Below are 26987 nucleotides of genomic sequence, written 5' to 3' on the forward strand. Positions count from 1 at the left end.
GGTTTTCCACCTCCCACACAGACTAGTCCCTCATCTTTCCAGCACACTGGAGGATCTAGTTTTCCACCTCCCACACAGACTAGTCCCTCATCTTTCCAGCAGACTGGAGGATCTAGTTTTCCACCTCCCACACAGACTGGTCCCACCCCACATCCCCCACATGTGCCCCCACAGGATGATGATCAGGCGGAGGATGAGACTGCGGAGGATGAGACTGCGGATGATCAGTTGGATGGGAGCGATCTTCGAGGGAATGATGATCCGAGTCAGATTCATATCATTGACGGGAGATTTTTTATTAGGCCCGAAGGAAGCTCGTAAGTTTCTTATTTATCAATTTTTATTTAAGTATACGTTTCCATTTTTTATAACTTTATAATTAATGTTAATTCAATTAATGTTGTTTAGATTCACACCGAGTCGGACTGCTGCCAAAGTTATAAGTTATATAATTCAGCAGAATTATAAAAAACTTATAAAGACTTTTAAAGATGTTAAGGGCGATGATAGAGAACATTGGTTTACGCATTTTCAGGTATACTTAATTTATTGTTTAAGTTATTGTTATTTAAATAACTTTTTCACTACAGTTATCTAACTTTTATTTTATCTACTTTTATTGCAGGAAAAATGTGTGTGGGAACCAATGAAAGAGAGACAGATTAAAAAAAATTATTATGGCAGAACTGTAAGACGACTTTCTGACATGCTACGACGTGTTAGAAAGCGTTGGGAACTTCATGGCATCCGTCCTAGTTGGATAGGAGAAGAAATCTTTCGGGAACTTCTTAAATATTGGGAGAGTGATGAGTTTGCGGCCAAATCTGAAAATGCAAAGAAGATGAGAGCATCTGAAAAGGGTGGTTGCCTTAATGCTGTTGGAAGTATAAGCACTGCTGAGCATGTTCGTCGCATGGTAATAATTATTACCACTTCTTAAAGTTATAATTTCAATTAATAATTGATATTATTAATTATAGTTTATTTTGTTATTTAGACTAAGGAATTAAATAGACCACCACTTATGACCGAGCTGGTTGCGAGGACTCGGAAAAAGAAAACAGGAGCTTTTGTTGACAATCGTACACAAAAAGCTATGGTAAGTTATTTAAGCTATCGGTATTATTTTTTTAAGCTATCTGTATTATTTGGTTAAGCTATCCGTATTATATTTGGTTAAGCTATCAGTATTATTTGGTTAAGTTGGGTATTATATTTGGTTAAGCTATCCGTATTATATTTGGTTAAGCTATCGGTATTATTTGGTTAAGCTGGGTATTATATTTGGTTAACCTATCGCTATTATTTTTTTAAGCTATCGGTATTATTTGGTTAAGTTGGGTATTATATTTAGTTAACCTATCGGTATTATTTTTTTAAGCTATCGGTATTTCTGTAAGCGATGAATTGTGATGTATTTGGTGGTGATTGTGAAGTGCCGATAAAGTGTTGATATATATGAATTAAATTGGTGATAAAGTTAGAATGTATGTGTTATAATGTATGAATTAAATCGGGATTATTATTCTGATTTATTAATTAATTTCGACAGGTAGAATGTATATGTTATAATGTATGAATTAAATCGGTATTATTATTCTGATTTATTAATTAATTCCGACAGGTAGAATGTATGTGTTATAATTTTCATGTGGCATGTGACATGTTGTGGCGTGAAAATCATGTGGCAACTAAATTTGTGGCGTGAAATTCATGTGGCAACTAAATTATATTTAACTTTTTTTTTGTATGTGTAGGATGATTATCAGGCATTGCTTGTACAGTTTCTGACTGTTAATCCTCAGTATACTCCAAGACCGGGAGAGCCGCTTCATCCGGATGTGGATTTTTATCTTTGGAGTAAAGTCATTGGCGGCAAGGGGCCTAACGGGTGTTTTTTTGTGGTGGAAATTTGGCAGGCACCTTGAGACCTGATGATAGAACTCTATATCAAAGAGTTCTCGACGGGGAAGGAGGTTCACGTCCTGTAATTTTAACAGATGAACAGAGAGAAACCGTAAGACAATTGGCGGTAAATGAGGTGAGGCGTGAGGCGGCGGAACGTGAAGCGGCACTGAAAGCTCAAATGGAGACCCAAATGATGGCAATGCGGAATGAGCATCAGCGGGAAATGGAGGTCATGGCGAAAAGACAATCGGATATGGAGGCACAAATGCGACAATTTATGCAATCCTTTGGTGGAAACCAAAATATGGGGGGTTCTGCGCCGACTGATCAGGAAAATCTAAATGAGGATGAGTTTCCCGACCCAGATTGATTGTTGATTTAGTTTAGTTTTTATTTTGTTGTTATAACTTTTGATTTTGAATTTGTGTAAACTATTAATTAAATTATAATTACATTATTTAGTAATATTAGATTTATAATTTTAGTTTCTTAATTTTAATATTAGATTTATATTTAGTTTATTGAATTAATTTATAAATTTTATTAATTAATTTTAATATATTTAGTTTATTAATTTGATTATATAAATATAAATATATATATATATATATATATATATATATATATATATATATATATATATATATATATATATATATATATATATATATATATATATATATATATATATATATATATGGTTTTTGAAAAAAAAAAATATTAGTGACGTGATTTCCATATCAGTAAGTAGTGACATGTAAATCACGTCGCAACTTCACAAATATAAATGCGCTTTTACAACTCTCTAGGCAAATTTAGCGACGTGATTTGCATGCCACTAGGTAGTAACATGGAAATCATGTCACTAATAAAGATGCTTTTACGATTTTCACTTCACTAATTAGTGAAGTGAAAATCACGTCACTAAAAGTTGCCACCTTGCCTCCTGCGACGTAAATGACCACGTCGCAAATAATCATTTGTGAAGTGTTTTTTCTGTTTGTGGCGTGATAATCACGTCACTACTGAGCTCTTTTTTTGTAGTGTTCTCCCACTCTCTTCAAAATCTGATATAGACCAATGAAACGCGGTGTGAATATTGGAGACTTAAAAAACATTGACAGTGTTTAGGAGATATTATCAGAACAATTTATAATTTTTTATATTTTTTATTTATTTTTATAAGTAATCTTAGATAATTTAGAAAATAATTAAGAGTATTTATAAAAATAATTTAAATTTATTTAATTTTTTATTATACAAATAATGTCTGCAAATTTATTTATAAATATTTATTTTAATAAATATTTATACTATAAATTGTAAGCCGCAAATAAGTTTTATTAAAAAACTCAATATTCATATATTGTTATAGAAAATAGCCAGCTCTAACTCCATTGTCTTATCTACAATGATAATGTTAGCTAGAAAATCTCTACCATCTTGTAGTTTCCGTTCTTTTTTGGGAGTAAACAATAATATAACCATGATGATAATGACAATAAGATCTGTTGAGTTTACTCAAAATTGTTAAACCACAAAAAAAATCACAGAAATAATGGCAATTCTCTTCCACTACAAAACTAAATTCTTTTCTTTATTTTCTCTTATGTTCCTCACCTTCACTTCTTCTCATATCATACCCAGATTTCCTTCTTCACTAGTTAGTCCAGAATTACAACAACTTTCTATTTCATCTCAAAATGTTTTCTATAAAACAAAGTTTTTCACTCAAATACTTGATCACTTCAATTATAATCCCCAAAGTTATCAAACTTTTCAACAAAGGTATCTCATCAATGATACCTATTGGGGTGGTACAAAAAAGAAAGCTCCAATCTTTGTCTACATGGGTGGTGAAGCAGACATAGAATGGATCACACAAAACATTGGCTTTATGTTTGAAACAGCACCATATCTTAAGGCCCTTTTGGTTTTTATTGAGGTAAACAATTAATTATTTTTCATTAATATTCCAACTGATAATGATCTCAGGGTCGTCTTAAATTTTTAAAGGTACTATGTTAATTATATATGGGTCAATGTCAAATTTATTATAAAATTTTATTTATTCATTATTTTATCTTGAAATTTTTGAATTTTTGTGTTGTAGCTTATCTTGCATATATTTAAAGACGATTCTAATTTAAGTGGTAAGTAACTATCAACATATTGCCAATTTTTTTTTATTAATTGCAGCATAGATACTATGGAAAATCAATACCATTTGGAGGAAATGATGAGGTTGCAAATAAAAATAGCAACACTCTTGGATATATGAGCTCCACTCAAGCTTTAGCTGATTATGCAACTCTCATCATTGATCTCAAGAACAATTTGTCAGCAATTGATTCTCCTGTTGTCGTAATTGGAGGATCATACGGAGGAAGTATATAACAAATTTTTTATTATTTTTTCCTCTAAATAATGTTTATCTTAAATTTCTATGTATACTTCAATTCAATCACATAGTTAAAATTAAATGATATTTTATTTCAGTGTTGGCTGCATGGTTCAGATTGAAGTATCCACACATTCCCATTGGAGCTTTGGCATCATCTGCTCCAATCCTTCAATTTCTTGATTTGGTTTCACCATATACATTTACTAATATTGTCACTCAAGACTACAAGGTGAATTATTACTTAATTATTAGATTATTATCATTCAAAAATATTTAACAATTATACGTTTTTTTTTTCTGTTGTATAAAATATAATTGTATGACTTTTAGAGTGAGAGTGAGAATTGTTACAAAGTGATTAAAGGGTGTTGGAAACAAATAGAAGACATAGCCAATACATCAAGATGATTAGAACAGTTAAGGAAATCATTCAAAATATGCAAGTGAGTCTTGTTTAATTAATTAATTAATCTCAATCATTTGTGTAGTTCTTTTATTTTATTTTTGTATTTTTTAATCAATTTCCATATAGTTTAATTGGTAGTTTTTTCTGTTGGAATTACAGGAATAATACAATAAGTGCTGGCGCTTTGAAAAATTGGCTTCATTCGGCTTTTTTGTACGCAGCCATGGCGGATTATCCAACACCAACCGATTTCATAACTCCCCTGCCGGCTTATCCAGTAAAAAAGGTGCAAGAAATAAAGTTTTAGGGTTTATAGGATTCTTAACCATTATTTAGACTATATGGTAAAGTTTTAGTGTTTGAATGATGCAGACCTTTTTCTAGGAAAATGTCTCTTTGTACCAATGTCACAAAATTTGTTAGGTTACTCCATTGGACGACTACAAGCAGTTGAAAAAGAAGATCTAAGTTTTTCTTCTCTGGTTGATGCGTGTTTGTTTGGAGTGGAAATCTTCTAAGCATGTTTTTTTTTTTAATATGTACTCGAAGGGTTCTTTGTCACATAAAAGAGCTTTGTGGGATGACCTGAATTTCAAAAAAGCGAGTTTCAGAAGTGCCTTTTGGTATGTTATGTGTGATTTCAATTCCATCCATTCTTCTCCGAAGAGGGTTGGTGTGGGAGTAGTTTATAGTTCATCAGGGAGAGTGGGTTGTTTGGACTTTTATAGTTTCATTACTCAGATGGAGCTTTTAGATTTACCTCTCTTGAGAAGGAAGTTCACTTGGTTCCATTCTAGAGGTGGGACGACGAATAGGATTGATCATATTTTGATTTTTATTAGATGTTAATTGTGGAGATGTATCTTAGTGGGCTCTCCCGAGGGACGTCTCTGATCACTCTCTTATAATCCTGAAGCATGATAGTTAATTGTGGTGCTCAAAACCATTAAGATTCAATAATAACAGGTTATCCCATAGTAGTCTCCCTAAGCTTGTGGCTTCCTTCTGAAAAGATAACAAGGTTCTTGGTTAGAAAGCTTTTGTTCTGATGGAGAAGCTCAAGGTCCTTAGAGGGGTCCTAAAATCTTATAATAGAGAGGTTTTTAGTGATCTTGACTTCAAGATAGATAGGCTAGCTAAGAGAGGAAATTAGTGGGGTAGATTCTGATTTGGCCGATCTTAGAACCTTATTTGTTGTAAAGATCGAGGCTACATGTAAAATAATTGCAAATTTGTGGTCCCTTCATAGGATTAAAGACTCCCAATTGTTTCAAATATCTAGGTCTAAATGGCTCAAGGATGGATATTCTAATTATGGTTACTTTCATTCTTCTATTAAGAGTAGGAACGGAAGAAATGTCGTTTTAGTGCTAAAAGTGGGAAAGATTTGGATTGAAGGGGTATAAGATATTAGTCGAGATTTAGTGAATCATTTCATTGAGGTTTTTAAAGAACCTAATGTTGATAGACCCTGTCTGTATGATGTAGTCTTCCCGTATCTTTTAAATGATGTTAATATCTTTTTTATTGGCCCCCTTTACCCTTTGGGAGCTTGATTGTATTGTATCCTAGTATGATGGTAACAAAAGTCCAAGTCCAGACGGTTTTACTTTCTCCTTTTTGAAAAATATTTTGGAACCTTTTTATAGTTGATATGGGGATCATGTTAGATCAATATCATAGTTTTACATCTCTACCTCATAGTTTTGCATCATACGTTATGACTATGATCCCTAAGATTAAATCTTCCTCTCACTTTGAAGATTTTGGACCTAATTCTCTTGTGGGATCCCTGTATAAGTTGGTTGCTAAAGTGTTGGACATTTGACTTGGGTCAGTGATGGAGAAGCTCATATCCCATAATCCACCGACTTTCCTTAAGGGAAGAATATTAGTTAATGGAGTGGTAGAAATTAATGAGGTGGTCGACTTGGATAACAAATATAAAAGAACTTGCCTCATTCTTAAGGTGGACTTTGATAAAGCGTGTGATTCAGTTAGTTAGAACTTCCTGGATTTTATGCTGATCAGATCCGGTTTTAGCAAGAAATTGAGGACTTGGATAAGAGTTTGTGTTTTTGTTGGTAATCTTATGCTGCTGGTTAATAAGTATCCCACCCAAGAGATTAACATCCAAAAGAGTTTGAAACAAGGAGATCCCCTAGCTTCATTCCTTTTCCTTCTAGTGGGTGAGGGTTTTAGTGGAATAGTCATGAGGGAAGCTAAGATTGATCTTTACTCTGGGTCCAGGGTTGGTACTTCTAGGTTTGTGGTGTAACATCTTCAATATGATGATGATACTCTCGTGGTGGTTAATCCTTCTTTGGATAATTTGTGGTGTGTTAAGGTTATTATTATAGGTTTTGAGATGGCTTCAGATCTTCGAGTAAACTTCTTCAAGAGTAGCCTTATTGATGTTAATGTGGATCATGTATTTCTTTCCTCAACTAGGGAGTTCCTCCATTGTGAAATTGAAGAAACCTAATTGGGACCATTTAGTCTCTTTGTTGGAAAAAAAAACACAACTCTTAAAAGCATATATATGTCAACTTGAATGGTATTGAGTGGTAGTGTAGTTCTCCTTAACTTTGTCCTTAAGGTTATCATCGTCTTCTACTTGTCTTTTTTTTTAAAATGCATGTTATGGTTTGGAAGTAGATTTAAAAGTTGCAAAAGAGGTTTTTTGAGAAGGAGTAAAAGAAGATTATAAGATTCCTTGGGTTCAGCGCGAAGATGTTTGTAAACCTAAGAGCAGAGGGGGTTATGAGTGAATGATCTATGCATGGTTAATCTCTTCCTTTTGGAGAAGTGGAGATGGCAGTTTCTTATAGGCGAATCAAGGATTTGGATGGATATTATTATAGCTATGTATGATACATTATTTGTTTCCTCTCTTGAAAGGGGCGGGATCCAAGGTTTCTTCTATTCCTATTCCTGGTGGAAAGAGGTGTCTCTTCTTGGGAGAAAGAGAAAGATAACACATATTAGTTGGTTGATGGTGTGGTTAGGAAATTTGAGCCAGGTTCTAAATATTCCTTTTGGAATGACCCTTGGTTAGGGAGCACTCCCTTAAAGACAAAGTTTCCTGGTTTGGTTTTCATCTCTCATCAGTCTGATGGAATGGTGGGAGAGATAGGAGTGGTTGTTAATGGGGTCTTGACTTGGGATCTTAGATAGTAGACATCCTTCTTCCTTAGAGAGATACTCGTCTTTGACGAGTTTCTTTCATTTCTTCATGATATCACTGTTACCCGAGAGAGAAAGAGAGAGGGAGAGAGATAAGTGGATCTAAAAACAATTTAGAAAGGGTATTTTATGTGGCTTCTGATTATCTCATTCAGGGGGTTAGTCGATAAATTCTATGGTTACACCTCTAGAACAAAGTTGGGTTCTTCCCCTCATCCAGAGTAATTAGGCTCTGTCTAATATCCTGGTCTTCTCTTGGCAACTTTTGCAAAATAGATTCTCATCTAAAGTTAACTTGTCTAAAAGAGGGGTGATTTCTAATCCTTGTAGGATTTCTTGTCCCTTATCTAGGTCTTTAGTTGAGACGATCCCTCATCTTTTTGCCACTTGTTTGATATCCTTGTTAGTGTGGAATAGTTTTAAATTGACTTGGTTGGCAGGTAGTTATCCCTAATTACCCTAGGGTCCTTTTTGTGCTTTCTTCTTTTTTTAGGGGGTAGGCTACATATATGAGTGGTTACCTTATGGTTTGTCACATTGTAGGATGGTCCATTTATAGAGTCCGTAATGATGTTTTCTTTAAGCGAGTCACAATTTCAGCGAAAGAAGTGGAAGAGAAGATCATACTTTGGTTTGGAAATGGTTTAGGTAGAACTGAGATGAACTCTTGCACCTTCACTGATTGACTTCATAATTCTATCCTCTACTTGCACCAATAGTGGATCGAGTGTTTGCTTTGATTTAGAGATTGGTGGGGTTTTCTAGTTCTCTTTCAATGGAATCTAATTTGTTGATGGTGGATCTAATTGGTTTGAGATCTAACCTATGAGTAGCAAGGTGGATGTTGTAGTAGTTACGGTCAGGTACTGGTGGTCCCCTCCATAGTAGTATTTTTTGGTTGTTTGCTTTATTAGTTTGTTTTCTATTGTTTATTGTGTATCTTTAGCTATCTTTAGACCTTTCTTATGCTTTGTGGATATTTTTCTTGTACTTTGAAATTTTTTCTCCATTATTAATATATTCTATTTGATATTAAAAAAACTTCCAGGACGAGTCCATTCTTTGTTCCACTTAAATACTTATATTTAAGATCACAATCGTCTCAAACTTGAGAGACCCCATGTAAGAAGTTGATATTAATTTGAGTTGAGTCGTGCGTCTTTTTAAAGAGTCTTATTTAATCGTAAAATATATGCATGGATACCCTTTTATTCATAGTTTAATTATGAAAAAATGTGAGGCCATGTGATGTAGATTACCTTGCATACCCTAAAAAACGGCTGACAATTCAATATAATATGAATTACGTCTTGGTTTAGTCCGAAACTGTTTAAAATATACAAATTGCAAAATTTATAATAGAAATATGTCTCTAATTTTCTCACAACTATATTTAGTGATAAAAATTTGATATAGAATTCATATTATTCATATATAAACTTTGATACTGATTTTTTAACTGTGGATTTTATTTATATATATTGTTGTACAAGATGTGTGAGGCAATTGATAACATTTCAACTGGAAACGACACATTCACCAAGTTATATCTGGCAGCTAATGTCTTCTATAACTATAGTGGACCTGTTACATGTTTTGATATTGTTGGTAGTGATTCAGAAGATTCTAGTCTTAATAGAGGTGGATGGGATTGGCAGGTATATACGTATACCAATTAAACACTTTTATTTAAAATTTGAAAATAATGAAACATCTTATAATTAACTAATGATGTTTTAATTGATTTGTAGGCATGTACTGAAATGATACTACCCCTAGGCGGGAGCAATGAGGAGAGCATATTTCCAGTTCGTAAATGGGAGTTGGAGGACATGATTTCTTATTGCAAATATGAGTATGACATAGTGCCCAGACCCCATTGGGTTATTGCCGAGTTTGGTGGTAAAGTGAGTAATCAATATTACTATTGTTTATTAGTTTCAAATGAATCATTTTAGGACTATTATGATTATTATAATAATAATTTTTTACTAATATAATATTCGATTTTACTTACATGTAGGATATTGGGAGAGTTTTGAAAAGGTTTGGGAGCAACATTATATTTTTCAATGGTTTAAGAGACCCTTGGAGTGGTGGAGGGTATATAACATTGACATCTCTTTTTCATATTATTTGGTATAATTTCAGTAAATTTTTAGAAAATATTTTATGACACTAGTAATGTAACGAATGCAGGATTTTGAAGAATATATCAAAAACTTTAGTTGCTATAGTTGCAAAAGAAGGTTAGTGGGAAATGAATTAATAATATATTTTGTTATAATTTGCTTCTTTTTTTAAGACTTGTTGGGAAACAGTGAAGGAGAAAATTTATAATTTTTTTCATGATTTTTACCTTAAGGCCAAATTTACAAAGACAGTCAGAGCTTCTTTCTTGATACTCATTCCTCAGATAAATCATCTAGAAAACCTTAATGAGTAGATGCACATTTGTTTGGTAGGGCGTCTCTATAAGATTTTATAAAAAATCTTAGCTTCAAGACTAAAAAGGGTTATTGGGAAGATTGTGTCAATACATCAGTCAACTTTGAATGGAGTTGTGGTGGTGAATGAGGTCACGGATATGGTAGAGAGTATGGAGGGATGGGGGAGAGAGAGAGAGATGGGGATGGAGAATTAAAACTCAAACCCGTCCCAAACGGGTTCGGGTTGGGTTCGGGTATTCCTGCCCCGCCACCATCTATTTTGTAAAATTAATTTTTTTTGATAAAAATATTTACTTTTTCAAAAATCAAATTACATTATAAATAACAAAATAAAACAATCTCAAAAAATTTCATACATACATTTCAAATATTTAAAATAATAAATACAAATCAAATTATCAAAACATAAGCCACATATTTATTAATATAAATTATGAAATATAAATAATAATATACATGTTCAAATAAACGGGGTGGGTTCGGGGACGGTTTCGGGGTGGGTACTAGTGTCCTCATTACCCGACCCGTCCCCATATTTTATAATCGGGGAAAACCCAAACCCGAACCCAAACCAAGTCAAAGCGGGTGTTCCCCGTCAATTTTGGGGCGGGTTCGGGTGGGTACCCGTGGGTCTGTGTTTTATTGCCATGCCTAAGAATGATGCTCAACATAATTGCAAGTAGGAACCAACTTGTGAAGAGAGGAGTGGCTCTTGGAAATCATGATAGGGTATGCGTGCTTTGCTTTTAAGAGGATAAAAATATTTATCACATTGTGGTTCATTGCTCTGTTAGTAGACATATTTGGAGAAGCATAAGGGCTTGGATAGGTGGGGATTTTTACTTGGATAGTCATGCAGGAGGAAGTAATGTCATAGGTACTTTTTTAAAGAAATCATCTTAGATGAAGAACTTAGTTTCAAAAGGCTAAGAAAGTTTGGTGTGGCTCGTAGTAATGTGGAGTATCAGGATGACTAGAAACAACATATTATTTCAAGGGAAAGTTTGTAATGTTGAGGAGTTGATATTGTTAATCAAAATGTTATCTTGGGTTTGGTTTTCTAGAGGGAATCCTAGTAGTATTATCTTTTATGACCGATTCACCTCTCCGGTTGAATGTTGTTGAAGGAGTTAATCTTGTTTTATTTTGCGCGGACTTCTCTTTTGTATTTTTTTAGGTTTTGAGTACTCCTTGTACTCAAATATTGAAATCTCGGAGCTTATAAAAAATATATTTATGTTTACTTATTTATTTTTATATTTCACTTTGGTGTAATCTTATGTGTTTTGAATCATAGGAGCTCATCACGTAGACTTGATGTTTTCAACTAAGGAGGATCCAGAATGGCTAAAGGATGTAAGGAAACAAGAAGTAAAAATCATTGCAGCTTGGATATCGCAATATTATCAAGACCTACTATATTGATGATGAACTAATTGAACATTATACATTATCTAGATTAAATTTATTAATCTAAGTGAGTCACTCGTAAAAATAGTGTTGTTTTAGATTATCACGTGGAATTTTATTATAATATTATTGGTTAATGAATAAGAGAAAAACTATCAACACTCTCTTTTTAACATTATCTCTAATACTTATTTTTTATTGAATAAAATACACATGGGTTCTAATACTTTATGTGGGACCAATTTTTAAAATGATAAACTCACATGTGTTTCACCTAATAAGAGAATTAGGAGTGGAAAACGGGCACGTCCTCCTCATTTAGACTTGTTTCGCTAAAGTCCACAAAAACATAGAGCCAAGCGGAGCAAACATAATTGAGGGTGTAAGCCTAAACCTTAGCCCATCCAGAAAAAAGTGAGGGCAGGGCGGACCCGCAGGCACAAAACTTTTTAAGCCTACTTACGTGGTTGCAGCTTGCCGTAAGTACCAATTGAAAATCTCTCCTTACACAGAAACACCATCACAATGTCTCCCACATTGTAAAGTTTAAATTTCATATGTTTATTTCACATAAGAGGCAAATTGTTTGGTAGTTTATGTATGGTCAACTCCATGAAATCCTCTAGGATCTCTAACACTTCTTCTAGAGTTCTTGTTTCCTCGTTTACATCACTCATTAGCCCTTCAATCACCACGGGATAGAAAGTTTCAGTTTCTTTAAGATCCTCATCAAGCTCCTTTTGACTATGCGTCATCATCAAGAAACTAGATTCTTTTCCTCTTGGATTCTTATCAAAGTACAAAACAGGAGCCATAGCAATTTTATGTGTGCCCCATATAAATATCATCGTGTTATCCCGTCCTCGACATGTGAGATCGTCATCAAACTTCAAAGGCCTACCAATTTAAATATGATAAACATTAATATCAAGAACATCACAAATTACCTCTTCTCTTTAATGCTTTGTGATGGAGATAGGAACTCTACAAGCTAGTGTTACTCGAACTTGGGAGCCCTTTCTTACCCAATCAAGGGTGTATGGCTTCTCATGGTGTTCTGTGGAAAACTTCAAATAATCTACATATTTCTGTAACACCAGATTCTCCATGCTGCCACTATCCACAATCAGATTCACACATCTTGTTCTTGATAGAATAGTGTGTTTTGAAAGGATATTGCATTGCCCTTCATCTTTGGATTCTAGTAAAATTCCATGTAACACAAAATTAACCCTCTTATCAGATTCTTCCTCTGTAAAATCAACTCCTACATATTCACCATTCTCAAGTGTATGTCCTTCTTTTACCTCTTCCTCTTCCTTTTCCTCCATAACAGCAACGACTCTCCTCGTTGGACAAACATTTGATCAGTGAACTATTCCATTACAATGATAACACGTGTCTCTAGTGGGTCAACATATGGATTATTCAGCCTATAGACTAGTGCTTTACCCTACTACACATTATTAGGGATGCTAATCCTCTTATTCTAAGGGTTGTAATCTCTGATTGTTGCTCTCTTTTCCTTGTCGCCTACTGTTTCAAAGTTATTTTGGGGAGGATACCTAAAAGATGAAAAATTCCTAGGGTATTTCTCCATAAATTCTTTCTCAAAGCTAGACTGTATGCCTCAGTTGCGGTCCATGCAGTATGTAAATGCATTTTCTCTTGCAAAGATCCCTTTAAGCCACTGATGTATCAAGCTACTGTTGAAGCGGTAAAGCGGCAAGCAAAAAGTAATAGGTATATTATTACCGAGTGATATAGGATATATCGTATCGTCTCCATAGGGATTAGTGAGAGGGAAAAACTACAGTTCAACAGTTTCAATCCGTCTAAGTTTAATTTTGGGTGCGGAAGGTAAAATGCGGGAAAAGTAAATATAGAAAATAAACAATCTATTGCAGCTCAAGAGAATTCATTATGGAATCATCTTTCATTCTTACCGCCAAATGCTTAAATCTGAAGATCTATCGCAACACGCTTACAATACGCATCAAAATCACCAAGCATCGCATGAGACGTACCACAATAGAGGTTATGTCTAACGCAAAGTCGCAGACAACCATATCACTCGCGTCGACAATTTCACAACCGACACAAACAACACAGAGGCATTAAGCTCAGATACCCACGAAGATTCTCAGCCCTAAATCTATGTATAGAGTTTAGAAACTAATATATATCATCCTTAATCAAGATTCATGATGTCTATTTCTACAACAACACAAATCCAAAGCATTTAAGCAAAAAGATCAAGAACAACATTGATAATGATTTGTAAAAAAAAAATATAAATATGATCCCAAGATCGGCAAATATACATACAACACCCACCATTGGAATGGGTCATAGGGAAGAAGGAGAACAAGCGGAAACTTCTCGCGTTGTCGGCGCAATCGGAAACAACCCGCGACCAATCCACATGATGAACCACCCAATGATGTTGCTTGAACCTCTAAACTATAAAGAATGGATTAGAGCTCAACTTTGTCAAAGAAGAGATGATAAAACCTAACAAAATATGATTTTATAACATATATACAAATCCGATATCACAGACCTCGCTAAGCGAGATGGATCTCACTAAGAAAGTCCATGTTTGTTTGAGAAAATATCTGGAACAGTAAAAACTAATCTCGCTAAGCGAAATGGATCTCGCTAAGCGAGCTTGCGAAGCTTCAGCCACTGCCAGAGATAAAAAATATGGGTCATAGCGCGCTAGAACTTTCGCTTAGCAAGCTTGAGAGAATTTTGGTTCTTTATTGCTCCAAACTGCACAATCAAAGTCGTGCCTTCGACACTTTATTTGCTCGAGGCTCCAAATAAGCAACAATACCTACAAAAAGACATTAAAACTATCAAATGGTACAAAATTACAAGAAAATACAATTATTGGTAAAGTAAACGTATTTACAAACAAATTGAGATTTATTCAACAGAAAATAAAACAAATAGAATAGTTAGGTACCACAAAATGCGACTCAAAAACGTCATTTTTGGGACATAATAGCTACCTTCTGCCTATGTGAATCTCCTAGTTCATTACGTTCAGGAAAACGTTGTAACTCAAATGTGTATTATGTTAGAGTTCTCTTTTTCTGAACACACTTAATATACATCTTATAAAGAATCCTTTCATAATCCTCTAGTTAAAACCGCTCCAGCGTCAATTGTTTCATTCCTTACCAAGATCTTACCGACCATTTTCTTTTCCTCTGCCTCAGAACAACAAGCATATCTCACAAGACAATAACAATACTCTTCATCATGGTCACCACCATCTTAACTTGCTTGTTCTTAGGGACGTCTATCTACCAATCCAGAAACTCCTCCACTGCCGCCAGTCTATATAATAATGGAATATTAACCTTCACTGAATAATCATGGTTTATCATGATCAATTATCTCTTCATCGTTGGGTTTCTTCTTCTGAAATTAAATTTTTAGCAGTAACAACAATGTTGTTTCAACCCCCGGAACCTTAATCGGTTCCTTTCTCTTGTCTTTTCACTAGTTCCCGTTGTTGTTGGCATTGTTCACCTGATTTGTTAAAGTTTCCATTTGTTAGTCAAAGCAATTAGGGACGTGGTAAAATCCGCAGTAATTTCCTCAAGGTCTTTTCTAGTCAATGTTGATCTCCATGGCTGATCAAGCTACAAAAAAGAAACGGGAGAAAACCTTCTCCAATGCCATATGAGACACTCGGAATAATGAAAGATTAGCAAGCGCTAAGCCTATAACAAAAACACAAGTTTGCAAGTGACAAACTTGTCAAATAAAATTTTGGAATCCACCAAAGCAAAAAAATACTTAGATTTTATCATGACCAAAGATGTTTAAATACATAAAAAGAAACCCTAATGTGCTTTTAATCCAAAACAAAAATAAAATAGAAAAAAAACTATAATGGGCTTTTAACCCCAAACATAAATGAAATAGAAAATTGCGAAAAATATTAAAATGTTATAGTCGGGACTAAAATAAACTCGGATGGCTTAAAAGGCCCATATGTCAATACAAAGTAGTAAGTTGGACTTGTGAGATGATTCTTTATTCGGAAAGGTATAATAATAGTCATTCTGATATCAAAACCTGCAAAAAAATTGGCAAACCTTTCTTACATACGACTTCTTATTTGATACGTACAACCAACCTTCTTACATCTATCTACATATATATGTTAGGGAATCAGAAATGATGGCAGATTGGAGGTTGTGAGATGTAACAATGGACTTGAGCTTTCAATGCGGTGAGAGAGGGGTTGACCTGCAATGTTAGCACTCTAATGATCAAGTTGGTATGCGAGTAAGATGAGTAAATGAAGTTTAGCCTCCCATATCTCATTTGAGAGAGGTTGGGGGTCTAACATCTTTACCATGTTTGTAGGGTCAACCTCCTGCTGGGGCTCCTGGATATGGAGAACGTTATCCTTCAAAGTTTGGTTCTGGTGACGTAGATTGTCCATGGCAGCACACATATATATTTGCAATGGCGATTTCCTCGCCTTCGGAATTTTCGCTGGCCATAAATGTTGTCTTTTTGTTCACCATGATTGACAAAGAGGTTGAACGTGGGGACAATAATCCATTTGAATGTTGTTATGGTATAATACATGAGCGCCAATTCTACTTGCTAAAAGTACAACATGTGACCATAATGATTAAGGGTTGTCTGAGGCGTTTTGGTTTGTTATGGGATTTAGAGCTAGCTCACGTAGGAGGTGAGAAACTATGTGTATTTAATATTTATGTATATGTGAGACCGTCCTTATCAACTTCAAGGTTGAGGTATTTATAGCTTCATTGGGCCTGGATCATAGGCCCCTTTGAAATTGCAATCACTTTCGAGAGAATGTGGGAGTGGATAGTTCATCCTTGTTATTTAGGTTATCGTGGTTATTTTTCGCCACCTTCTTCCACACCGTTAAGGATTAGGGACATGTCACTTCATACGTTTGCATGCTTTGAACGAGCCTCCTAGAAAGTGGGCGACATATTCAAGGGAAGGGTGTCGCATCTAATAATTGGGCGCTCGATTAAGAAAACGGGTGACCAGAAAGATATAACAGGCGGGATTCTACATCAATTGTCTCCCATGTCGTCCCCTGTGAGCCCTTTGCAAATATACCAATACAAAGTTAGATCGAGTTTAAGGTCAACATCAAAAAAAAAATATTGTAAATTCAAGAAACTTTGTATTATTGAATAATTGCAATTTAAATTTGATTTTCTAATTTATCCAATATAAAAAATTAATATCTGTATTGTTACTCTAAATATATATTTTATGATATTACATCCCGACATATTTAAACATTCTTTTCTTTTAATTTATATAATAATAAAAATTCTATACTAAAAAAAGTGAACTTTTTTAAATAACATAGATTATAAATATAATTTATAACTTTGCATTTTTTTTAGTATGCATTTAATAATTTTAGTTTTAAATTATTTAATAAATAACTACTCCCTCTGGTCTCATTTATAAGCAAAAATTTAATTTTTAGATTCATTCAACAATCAATGTATTTAGTCTAATAATAGACTAAATACATTGATTGTTGAATGAATCTAAAAATTAAATTAAATGTTTGCTTATAATTGAGACCGGAGGGAGTAAATAAAATAAAATAAACCTTCTTAATATATGGAGAAGTTATCAATTATTATTATTTTTGTCACAAAAAGCATATTCTAATATATTATAGACATATGTTTGGATTAATTGACTTGAGTTTCTCCACTCCGACATTGTTTGATAGACCTCACAAACAGCTAATAATATTTTATAAATTTTTTAAAATTTATTTTTACAAATATTCAAAATAACTTAAAAAATCAACTAATAGTATATATAAATTGGGTAATGCTAACGAGTGACCCAGGGGCACTGGTTAAGAGATTAAAAAGGTAAGTTGAACATTGTTTAATAAAGTAAAAAGATATGTTTTTATTAAAAATATATGGATTAAATGCATTAATATAAATAATTAAATTTTTTAAAGAAGATTAGGTGTATTCAATGCATTGAATCTAAAATATTTTCTTAATTTAGAATGCTTAACCAGTGTTCCTGGGGACTCGTTAGCATAACTCATATAAATATAATATGCATTTATTTAATCGTGATTAATCAATTTAGTAAACATTTATATAAGACAAGTGGTTTATTAAAAATATTTTACATATTGTTATTGTAACTCCAATGTCTTGTCTACCATGATAATTGTGGTTCGCTAGAAAATCAAACTATGAACAAGACAAAATCTCTATATCTTGTAGTATCCGTTCTTTTTTGTGAGTAAAAAAATAATATAACCATGATGATAATAAGATGTGTTGAGTTTACTCAAAATTGATAAACCTCAAAAATAATTACAGAAATAATGGCAATTCTCTTTCACTACAAAACTATATTCTTTTCTTTATTTTCACTTATATTCATCACCTTCACTTCTTCCCATATCATACCCAAATTTCCTTCTTCTGTAGTTAGTCCAGAGTTACAACAACTTTCTATTTCATCTCAATATGGTTTCTATAGAACAAAGTTTTTCACTCAAATACTTGATCACTTTAATTATAATCCCCAAAGCTATCAAACATTTCAACAAAGGTATCTCATCAATGATACTTATTGGGGTGGTGCAAAAAAGAAAGCTCCCATCTTTGTCTACATGGGTAATGAAGGAGACATAGAATGGTTCACACAAAACACTGGCTTTATGTTTGAAATAGCACCATATTTCAATGCCCTTTTGGTTTTCATTGAGGTAAACAATTAATTATTTTTTGATAATAGTTCCATAATCATCAAACTTAAACACCGTGACAAAATAAAAGATTTATTATAAGACTCAATTATTTATAATTTTATCTTCAAAAATTTGAGATCTTGTACAGTAACTCATTTTATTCGTTTTTAAAGATGATAGACGATTCAACCCATATTGAAATGATAACTAACTATTAATAGATTGCAATTTTTTAATTGCAGCATAGATACTATGGAAAATCAATACCATTTGGAGGAAATAATGAGGTTGCAAATAGAAATAGTAGCACACTAGGATACATGAGCTCCACACAAGCTTTAGCTGATTATGCAACCCTCATTATTGATCTCAAGAACAATTTGTCAGCAATTGATTCGCCTGTTGTCGTAATTGGAGGATCATATGGAGGAAGTATATATAATGAATTTTTAATTATTTTTATCTTAAATTTCTATATAGTTCGATTCAATTCACTTAGTTAAAATTGAATGATGTTGTATTTTAGTGTTGGCTGCATGGTTTAGATTGAAATATCCACACATTGCCATTGGAGCTTTGGCATCATCTGCTCCAATCCTTCAATTTCTTGATTTGGTTTCACCATATACATTTACTAACATTGTCACTCAAGACTACAAGGTGAATTATTATTCAAAAATATCTAACTAACAATTATATATTTTTTTCCTCCATTTTATAAAGTACAATTGCATGATTTTAGAGCGAAAGTGACAATTGTTACAAAGTGATTAAAGGGTGTTGGAAACAAATAGAAGACACAGCAAATACACCAGGAGGAATAGAACAGTTACAGAAATCATTCAAAATATGCAAGTGAGTCTATGTTTAATTAATTAATTAATTAATCTCAATCATTTGTTTAAATTCTTTTATCTTATTTGTATTTTTTTAGATTATTTTATATGTAGTTTAATTGGTAGTTTTTTTTTTCTGTTGGAATTATAGGAATAATACAATAAGTGCTGGTGCTTTGAAAAATTGGCCTCAGTCAGCTTTTTTCTACACAGCCATGACAGATTATCCAACTCCAACAAATTTCATAACTCCCCTGCCAGCTTATCCGGTCAAAAAGGTACAAGAATTGATTTTTCTTCAAGCTTTATTTAAAAGGACTTTGTTCCTTAAACTCAAATTCATAAAACTTATAATAAAGTTTTTGATTTAATTGAAGCTTAAGTTCTTACATCATCGAATTTGTTGATATATAAATACGAGTATGAATCATAGGAAAAAAAATAGCGTTCAACATTTTATAAATTAAAAAAATCAATAGATCTTTTTTTTTTTTGGGTTAAGATGGCGTGCCTTTTATTTATGTTATTGTTTTTATTCTAATGTGATGATCTCCAAATTCTCTCAAGGTCCAACATAATGTTGACGAGATGTTAGTTGAAGGTCGTTGTTAGGGTAGCAACACCTCTGTGATTTCTTTGGTTCGTGGATTGTCTCTGGTTCGACGAATTTCCTTCTTTTTGGTGACTTTACCATTTGAATTGTTGTAACCACCTCTATCTTTGTTGCGTTCCAACTTCCTTTTTCTTTCTTTGTTTTAGCTGATTGTGCCTGTAGAGCAACATCACCTTTCATCTTGCTTGCAGATCTTTCAACCATTCTTTGTTCATGAGATTCAAGCGTCCCTTGAATCTCTTATTTTGTCATTGTTGACATGTCCTTCGATGCTTCTATTGCTACTACCAAATGATCAAATTTTGGAAGCAGTGTCCTTAAGATCTTTGTAGTTATCGATCTTGATGTCAACACTTCTTCATACATCTTGAATTGATTCACTAGTCTTGTTACGGTAGTGAAAAAATCAGTCATACTTTCACTTTATTCCATCTGAAGTAACTCACACGTTCTTTTGAGACTTTGTAACCTCACCTCTTTCACCTTCTCAGCACCTCCAAAGATTTCTCCAGGATGTCCCTTGCTTCCTTCGATGAGTCTACATCTCCAAATTTCTCAAAGTTGTCTGGATCAACATATTGATGAATTATAAAGAGAGATTTTATATTCTTTCTTCTTCAAATGTGTATGTGCAACCTTTTGTTTATTCATTGCATTTTTGCTTACTCCATTCTTCACAAGATCCCAAACGTTTTAATAGTAGAAGACAATCTCCATCTACTTACACCAATTATCATAATTCTTGTCATTCAAGATGGAAAGGTTTGCTGGAAAACACCTGTTTGGATGAGAAGCCGTTGCTCTATGCTTCCCCAGAATCGTAGTCAGTGCTCTAGTTACCAGATGTTGGAACCATTATTGACAGAACAATATTCAATCACTTTCTTGATTGATTCACAATTCTTGTTCTTCGCTCTCCACTCGAGTAATTCAACCATACCTTGGTTGCAAGATGATTCCCTCGAATAATGATTTGAGAAGAAAATAAATCTTTGAAAGAGAAAAAGGAGAATAGAAAAATTAGGTTTTAGGAGAAAGGAGAAGAAGACGATAGATTTTCTCTCTATATTTGAATACTTCACGTTACTTTCTTACTTACAAAAGTAGGGTCCCTCCCCATTTATAATGAGACTGCTTGCACATCATGCAATCTCTAACTAATTGACTCGCTAACTTCGATAAACTATTTTTTACTCTAACGAATACACACATTTTTTACTTCTACCTTTTGTATTAATCTTTCTATCAAACACACACCGCTTGACTACTACAAGTGATGTTGAACCTTATATCAAATACATGCATATCGTACTGCTAAGAACTAAGTTTGACTCTAGTAGCTATACACAGCTTTGACTCTGTCGAATTTACAATCATGCTTACCACAAAGAATTAAATATTTAACAAATGTACCTACATGTAAGACAGTAGATATCATTAGTGTGAAATTTTAATATTTAAAATATTGTATATATGAGACTTAACAATTAGTTAGGCTATGTAGTAAAAGTAAAGGTTTTAAAGTCCTTAAACCTTATACGAGACAGGTGTAAAAAATATATTATGATACCACATCTGACCGTCTACATAAGTTAGTGACCTTGATCCAATGTACTTATAGGACAAATCTATTTTCTAGTCTGCTTGAATACTTATAATTAAGGAGACTAGATCTAATACGAATTGGATCTTGTCTCGGTCCGAAGTGTTAGAGAGTTTAGGAAGAGAAGTGTCAAAAATATCAATGGACTAAATATTTATGGATTTAAGAGATCTTGACAGCACATATCCACGCAAAACATTAAGGAATTAGGGTAATATAAGAGAAATGACACATACCACTAATGTGTTAAAGTTTTGGATGGATATGTGGTACCAATGTCTCTTAGATCCATGAACATTTAGTCCATTGACACTTTTGGCGCTTGGCTCCATGAACTCCTTCAAAAAATGGCATTAGAGTCTGATTAGACTCGGTAGGGGAGCAGAAATGGATCCTAGTATGAATCGAGACTAGTGATGTGGGTGACTCATATTTGTGGGTGCATTATTTGCATTCAAATTTCATTGATTATGTAATGTATAAGTCTTAAGGTTTTGAGATAAATGACGGATACTCCTAATACCTTAATATTTTGAGTGAACATGTGATGTCAAAGTCTTTTAGATCCTAATGGTTTAACTAATAAACATTTCTGGTGCTCCCCAACACGAAAGCCGTTTCAAATTGCAAAACTTATAATATAAAATATGTTTATAATTTTCTCATCTCTAAACTTTGATATTAATTATTTTAATAATGGATATATATATATATATATATATATATATATATATATATATATATATATATATATATATATATATATATATATATAGAGAGAGAGAGAGAGAGAGAGAGAGAGTTTAAAGGTAGTGCACTGACAATGTAAACAAACTTTACACATACATCCAATCAAAATCCTTACACTTGTCATGTCATATTAATTTTTTTTAATTAAAATTATGCTTTAATTGGATATATGGTTGTGATTGGTTGATAGTGTAAAAATATTTTACACTGTCAGTGCATATCCTCTTTACTCATATATATATATATATATATATATATATATATATATATATATATATATATATATATATATATATATATATATATATATATATATATATATATATATATATATATATATATATATATATATATATATATATATATATATATATATATATATATATATACACACTTACACTTTGATACTAATTTTTTAATATATAATGTTTATAATTTTCTTATCTCTAAACTTCTGAATGTTTATAATTTTCTTATCTCTAAACTTCTGATGAAAATTTGATATAGAGTTCATATTATTCTTATTTAAACTTTGATACTTATTTTTTAATTGTGAATTTCATTTATATATATTATTGTACAAGATGTGTGAGGCAATTGATAGCATTTCAACTGGAAACGACACTTTCACCAAGTTATATCAGGCAGCTAATGTTTTCTATAACTATAGTGGAACTGTTCCATGTTTTGATATTGGTAGTGATTCAGAGGATTCTAGTCTTAATCGAGGTGGATGGGATTGGCAGGTATATATGTATACCAATTAAGTCCATTATTTGAATTTTACATATAAGTAAACATTTAATAATTAATTAATAGTATTTACTAATTGGCAGGCATGTACTGAAATGATATTGCCACTAGGTGGAAACAATGAGGAGAGCATATTTCCAATTCATAAATGGGAGTTGGAAGACACGATTTCTTATTGTAAAAATGAGTATGCCATAGTGCCAAGACCTCATTGGATTATTACTGAGTTTGGTGGTAAAGTGAGTAATCAATATTACTATTGTTTATTAGTTTCAAATGCATTTTTTAGGACTATTATAGTTATAATAATAGTTTTTATTAATGGAGTATTTAATTTTGCTTTACATGTAGGATATTGGGAGAGTTCTAAAAAAGTTTGGGAGCAACATTATATTTTTCAATGGTTTAAGAGATCCTTGGAGTGGTGGAGGGTATATAACATTTACATTCTCTTTTTTATATTTTGGGATAATTTCATTAAATTTGTAGGAGATATTATGAAACTAGCTAATTTGATGAATGCAGGGTATTGAATAATATATCAAAAACTTTAATTGCTATAGTTGCAAAAGAAGGTTAGTTTGAAAATGAATTAATAATATATTTTGTTTATTTATTTATTTTAATACTTTACTTTGATGTAATTTTATATGTTTTAAATTAAAGGAGCTCATCATGTAGACTTGAGGTTTTCAACAAAGGAAGATCCAAAATGGCTAAAGGATGTAAGGAAACAAGAAGTAAAAATCATTGCAACTTGGATATTACATTACTATCAAGAGCTACTATACTGATGATGAATTAATGGAACATTATACATTATCTAGATTAAATTTATTAATATATGAATTGCTCGTAAAAATATAATTTTGTTTTGAATTATGATGTAGAACTTTATTTATGCCATCATTGGTTAATTAATTAGCGAAATGCTTTCAACAATCTCTTTTTAATACTTTCTCTAATATTTATTTATTTTATTAAATATACATGTGGTTTATAATACTTTATGAGAGATTTATTTTCAAAATGAAAAAAACCCATATGTTTCACCTAAGAAAAGAATCAATGGTGGAAAACCGACATATTCACCTTGTTTAGGCCGGCTCCGTAAAAGTCAGCAAAAAAATGAGGCGGGATAGGATGGAAATAGTTAAGCGTATGTGCCTAAAATCACTGTCCGCCTGCAAAAAAGTGAGGGCTGGGCCTACAGACACGACAATTTTAAGCCTAAAAATACAAAAATTTATGTTAATACACGTGTTCCCAAAAGTCTGCAAAAATAGAACAAAGTGAGGCGGACAAATTATAAGGTGCATATCTAAACCCTGGACCAGTTCCACAAAAAAAGTGTGGGGCACACCAAATACATCTAAAAGATCGAACCCGTTTTTCCACCACTAAAGAGAATGAATGTTTGTGAGAATGTTTGAGAGTGTGTTAAAAAAAGTGTTTCGGGCCCTCTTATAATTAGTAGTATATTATGTCAAAAATATAATGATAATTGGCGTGGTCATCTTAAGTTTTAAGTTTTTTTAACATCCTATCTAGGTTAGTCACAATTCAATTGTGACAAAATAAATAGAAGTTCTATTTAATTATAATTTAAACATGACAAATATTTTACGAGGTTCTATTTAGGCACGATTTAACCATAAATTTTTTTTGGATCCTGTACAATAACATGTCGTGTACGCACTAAAAAAAAACTGAAAATAGGTTTAAATATATTTTTTAATAGAAAATTATGTTTTTGCTATATATATATATATATATATATATATATATATATATATATATATATATATATATATATATATATATATATATATATATATATATATATATTCTATTAAGGAATCAAAAGTTATCAGAGATCAGAGGTTTGGAAATGAAACAGTGGACTTGAGCTTTCAATACTGTGAGAGAGGATTTGACTTGCAAGGTTAGTACTCCAATGATAAAGTTAGTATGTGAGTAATATGAGCGAATGAAGTTTAAATTTGAATTGTGTACCTGAAAAAAGCTACAAACTACAAGTCAAAAGAGAATTATCAAACATTTTTTTTATTATTGATGTGACTTAAAAAGGTCAAAGTTAAAAGTTAAAAGCTATTTTTCTCTTACCATACAAACTCTTAGTATTCACATGCAAGTAAATCATTATGATTATGACACTTGATTTTTGATTTGTGGATATATAGCATCCCGAAATAATGTAATACTATTTTCATCTAATGCATTGATAAGATAAAATATCAATAATATACAAATCATTCATTACAAACACAAAATAATGTCAAGAATAACATGTGTTATCTCAGTCAACCCTGCATAGACCTTTCCATTTAGATTTACCATACCCATGAGGTTATCTAAAAAAAGTTCTATCTTCTACAGTCGTCGTTGGTCAGTCATACCATGTGTGAGGCAGTGACACATCATATGAAGGTCCTCCATCATGAGAATATCTAACATCATATACTAGTTGGGATGATGCAAGAGTTTGATACTGTAAAGTACCACTCTAAATATCCATTCAGACCCTTCCCATGAGAAGACACCCTCATTGCATTATCTCTAATAGTTTCGGTGCTATTTATAATGTTAAACCTAAGCCATCTATCAATGTCCTCATATAGCACAATAAAGACTGGTCTAGGGATGCCCTGAACATACCTAAATTGGGGCAAACACCTCTCAAGTAAATATTTAGCCACAAAAATCTCCTATAGCAGAAAACTAAAAAAGGGTTGTGTAATTGAACTCCACTTTATGCTTTGCATAATGTGTCCATATGACTTCGTCTCATGTCAGCGTGTCAATCCTCCTCCTGTACTTTTGAATGCCTCTTGGATGAGAATGTTTGTCCATCCATCTAGTGGCCCATGAAAATCCATTAGTGATAGGACCACAACCACGCCTATCACAAATGGACAAGAAATGCTCGTGTATTCAATATTGCACAAGAAAAAGAAATTACATATATAAAATGTCTTTGATAAATAAGTAATAAATAAAACATAATAAATATTCATACCTGAAATAGATTTATATAACCGATAACTTGTCTCATCTCAAAGACAATATCCTCTCAAAGGGAAGTATATAGTATCATCAAAGTATCATACCCCATGCCCAATCGAGATGCTTAAACTCATTAAACAAGGATATATACTTGGCATCATGTATACATGAGACTTATCTGCTAATGTATGATATGTATCTCAGAGCCAATAAAGACAAAAGTGAGCACTCCATGTTAGTCCTGAACTCCTCGAAGATCGTCCATGTAGTAACCCCAAGAACTACTCAATCATAATACATGCATGCTCTTGGTTAATGACAAGACCGGTAAAGAAGTTACCTGCAAGGGCAACCTCTACATCATTAGCAACAACTTCATTAGGCTCAACATCAAGATCTCTTACCAGTCTACCTCAACCACCTCTAGGGTGTAGAGTGTAGGGTAATCGAATCCTCCTATGGTGAGAACATGTGGGGGCTACTCTACCCACCCTAAGATGAAATTGCTCTATGTCCTCTCTGCAGGGCCGGCCCAACGAATTTGGAGGCCTAAGACAAAATTTAAAATAAAATTTTTGTTAATTTTTTGTTTTAAAATAAAAGAAACAATCAATGAAATTTTTTAAGTTATTATTCTCGTCACTTTAAACTTTAAATAATAAAAAGTTAATTTATAATCTTTTAAATATTTTAATTTTATTAATTTAATCATTAATTAATATTTAAAATATATAATTTTATTTTTTATCAAAAATATTTTATATCATGTTATTAAAATTATATCATGTTATTAAAAATATTTTAATCATAAAAATATAGCTATATATATTTAACGTTAATTTTATATATTAGGAAAGATATTTATAAAATATTGGTACATT

At 32.4% G+C, this 26987-nt stretch overlaps 2 protein-coding genes and 1 pseudogene across 2 annotated transcripts; all 3 read left to right on the forward strand.

Moving 5' to 3' along the window:
* Positions 1-700: 700 nt before the first annotated feature.
* LOC131615214 (uncharacterized) lies at positions 701-1791 on the forward strand. Its single transcript, XM_058886692.1, has 3 exons — positions 701-916; positions 998-1119; positions 1758-1791. Exons 1-3 carry the CDS (start codon positions 707-709, stop codon positions 1789-1791), a joined length of 366 nt encoding a protein of 121 aa, XP_058742675.1. The 5' UTR covers positions 701-706.
* Positions 1792-3397: 1606 nt separating this feature from the next.
* On the forward strand, positions 3398-12447 carry LOC131610938 (uncharacterized; annotated as a pseudogene).
* A 5705-nt stretch (positions 12448-18152) lies between these two features.
* LOC131613064 (uncharacterized) lies at positions 18153-23880 on the forward strand. The gene is made up of 10 exons (XM_058884780.1): positions 18153-18542; positions 18767-18956; positions 19051-19184; positions 19267-19379; positions 19512-19638; positions 22911-23072; positions 23163-23318; positions 23431-23510; positions 23605-23654; positions 23746-23880. The coding sequence occupies exons 1-10, from the start codon at positions 18156-18158 to the stop codon at positions 23871-23873; spliced, it is 1527 nt and encodes a 508-aa protein (XP_058740763.1). The 5' UTR covers positions 18153-18155; the 3' UTR covers positions 23874-23880.
* The last annotated feature ends 3107 nt before the right edge of the window (positions 23881-26987 follow it).

The sequence above is a fragment of the Vicia villosa genome, linkage group LG6 (genome assembly GCF_029867415.1).
Source record: "Vicia villosa cultivar HV-30 ecotype Madison, WI linkage group LG6, Vvil1.0, whole genome shotgun sequence".
In the NCBI taxonomy this organism is placed as follows: Eukaryota; Viridiplantae; Streptophyta; class Magnoliopsida; order Fabales; family Fabaceae; genus Vicia; species Vicia villosa.